General features: G+C 52.1%; 1 protein-coding gene across 1 annotated transcript; it reads left to right on the forward strand.

Moving 5' to 3' along the window:
* The first annotated feature begins 383 nt into the window (after window positions 1–383).
* LOC137847153 (olfactory receptor 14A16-like) lies at window positions 384–2,658 on the forward strand. The gene has a single exon (XM_068665447.1). It carries the CDS (start codon window positions 1,407–1,409, stop codon window positions 2,364–2,366), a length of 960 nt encoding a protein of 319 aa, XP_068521548.1. The 5' UTR covers window positions 384–1,406; the 3' UTR covers window positions 2,367–2,658.
* Window positions 2,659–3,072: the final 414 nt, after the last annotated feature.

Here is a 3,072-nt window from a genome sequence, read left to right on the forward strand (position 1 = left end):
AGTTCGTGGAGGCAGGAGAAGCCGGGGGTGCAGGCAGGGGTGTCCAGGGCTGTGGTGCAGAGCAGGGTCCCTGCTGTGCCCCAGGGGCTGTGTGGCGGGGCAGGGCCTCTGCCGCCTGCCAGGCTCAGCACTCAGCCTGCCCGGGGAGCTGCCCAGGGCGCTGCGGGGAGAAGCTGCAGGTGGAAGGAGCCCCCCCGGCAGGGCAGGGTCCTGCTGCTGGTGGGAGGCTGCTCCCTTCAGCAGCCTGCTCACAGCTCCACAGCACACCAAGGGAATTTCGAAGGGAACTTCACTCTCATATTTCTTTAGCCTCTGCTTTCAGTTTTCTCTTCTTCATCCTTGTGGAATTGAAAATAGAGGCTTTTTTTTTTTTTTTTTTTTTTTTTCTAAAGAGATACTAAGATTCCTAAGCCTTCACGACAAGCATTCCAAGAACTGTAACACGTCCCTTTACTGCCCATAGAAAGCTCCATTACCACCTATGCAGTGTCAGCAGGGTCTTTGTGACCTGGGATGTGCCCCCAGCAAGCTGCCCCTGGGCAGAGCCCTGCTGCCAGGAGGTGTCTGCAGGGCAGAGCTGAACACCCAGCGGGTGGGATGGGGGCTGTGAGCTGCAGGCAGGAGGCGTGGGGACAGAGACCCAGCTGCAGGCAGGGACAGCTGCAGGCTGCAGAACTGTTTGCAGAGAATGAGAGGGAGCTGCTCCCAGAATCCGCATGGCAGAGGCGATTTGGGCACCTCCCTGCCATCCCTGCACTGCTGATGCCTTCCATAGTACAGCCTCCTGGACTCTTCCCCTCCCCCAGCACAGATGTCTAGACATAATTGCATGGGAACTTGTTCATGAGTTGCCTGTGGAGTCAGCGATGTAGAGGATATTTCAGATGCAGCTCAGACACAGATCCTGCACGTTCTGCCATGCAGATATGTTAGTGGAAGAAAAGCATCCATGTCCCTTCCTGACGCGTAGGGTTGTGGAAATGCTGTGTGTGGGGCTGTGAATGAGCTGTCTCTGTGTTTGGGTCACCCCATGTTTAGGGCATTCCACTCTTTTCCTGCAAGGGTTCTGCTGGGCTGCAGGCTGTCCTCCACTAGGGCACAGCTCTGCCATAGCAGCTCTGTGCTATCCATGGAGAAGACACGTGAGAGATAAGGGCATGGAAATGCCCTGGACATTTTGACTAGGTCAGCTGCAATGATCTGTCTGTCTCTTGCTACGTGGGGAGAAGTGAGACAATCCCCAAGAGTTGAGGAGTTTGGAGATCTGCACATTGAAATTAGATTATTTTGACCTCAGCACACTCTTCCAAGGTTTGTACCAGAAATAGAGTTTTCCTTACAGAGTCTGGCATAATATCTTGCTGTATTTTCTTCCTCAGACAGGTCCCCATGCCCAAAGGACTCAAATGTCCAACAGCAGCTCCATCACCGAGTTCCTCCTCCTGGCATTCGCAGACACACGGGAGCTGCAGCTCCTGCACTTCGTGCTCTTCCTGGGCATCTACCTGGCTGCCCTCCTGGGCAACGGCCTCATCCTCACCGCCATAGCCTGCGACCACCACCTCCACACACCCATGTACTTCTTCCTCCTCAACCTTGCCCTGATTGACCTGGGCTGCATCTCCACCACTCTCCCTAAAGCCATGGCCAATTCCCTCTGGGACACCAGGGCCATTTCCTATGCAGGATGTGTTGCCCAGGTCTTTCTGACTGTCTTCTTGTTTTCAGCAGAGTATTCTCTTCTCACCATCATGGCCTATGATCGCTACGTTGCCATCTGCAAGCCCCTGCACTACGGGACCCTCCTGGGCAGCAGAGCTTGTGCCCAGATGGCAGCAGCTGCCTGGGGCAGCGGGGTTCTCAGTGCTGTCCTGCACACGGCCAGTACATTTTCCCTGCCCCTCTGCCAAGGCAATGCCGTGGGCCAGTTCTTCTGTGAAATTCCCCAGATCCTCAAGCTCTCCTGTCCACAGACATTCCTTTGTGAAGTTTCGGTTCTTATGGGTAATATTTTCATCGATTTTGGGTGTTTTATATTCATTGTGCTCTCCTATGTTCAGATCATCAGGGCCGTGCTGAGGATGCCCTCTGAGAAGGGGCGGCACAAAGCCTTCTCCATGTGCCTTCCTCACCTGGCCGTGGTCTCCCTGTTTCTCAGCACTGTCATGTTTACCTACCTGAAGCCCCCCTCCATCTCCTCCCCATCTCTGGACCTGGTGGTGGCAGTTCTGTACTCAGTGGTTCCCCCAGCAGTGAACCCCTTCATCTACAGCATGAGAAACCAGGAGCTGAAAGTTGCACTGAACAAAGTGATTTCATTGAGAGTTTTCACTGATGGTAAACTTCTCATCTGTCTCCACAACTGACTCACAGTATATTCATGACAGTTCATTTATTTATTATTATTATAATATTATTATTATTGTTGCTGCTTTTGTTGTTGTTAAGTACCATTGTGATGTTCCGACACACTTTTGGCTTTGTCTCATTTCATCTGAAACATCAACTTGCTCTCTTTTCCTGTAGCCCCTATAAAATATGTGTGCCACTGGGACTGAGCTGACTCTCTCATAGTGTCTTTTTGGTATCTCGGCTTCTACAGGCAAATGAGATGTCTGCAGTCTCCACGGAGGAAATGTGGATCCAGCAGGCACAGGGAAGGTGGGTCTGGAAAAGGATTCAAGTCATCCTCAGGCTCAATGGAATGGCAGAAAGCTGCACCAGGGGCGGTTCAATCTGGACATTAGGAAAAATTTCCTCACCATGAGGGTGGTGAGACATGTGGTGGTTTTACTCGGGTGGGCAGCCAAGCTCTACCACAGCCACTCTTTCACTCCCCCTCCTCAAGCGGAAAGGGGGAGAAAATGCAATGAAAATGGCTCAAGGGTTGAGATAAAGACAGGGGGATCACTCAACAATTATTGTGATGGGCAAAACAGACTCAGAGTAGGGAGATAGTAAGATTTATTGCCTATTACTAACAAGCTAGAGAAGTGAGAAACACAGGAAAGAAACCAAAAATGCCTCCCCACCATCCACCCTCTTCCACCTCCTCCCCAAGTGGTGCAGGGG

The sequence above is a fragment of the Anas acuta genome, chromosome W (assembly GCF_963932015.1).
Source record: "Anas acuta chromosome W, bAnaAcu1.1, whole genome shotgun sequence".
NCBI lineage: Eukaryota > Metazoa > Chordata > Aves > Anseriformes > Anatidae > Anas > Anas acuta.

What these genes read in the sequence shown, in the direction of transcription:
- LOC137847153 (XM_068665447.1), top strand. Translation starts at nt 1,407, where the DNA reads ATGTCCAACAGCAGCTCCATCACCGAGTTCCTCCTCCTGGCATTCGCA.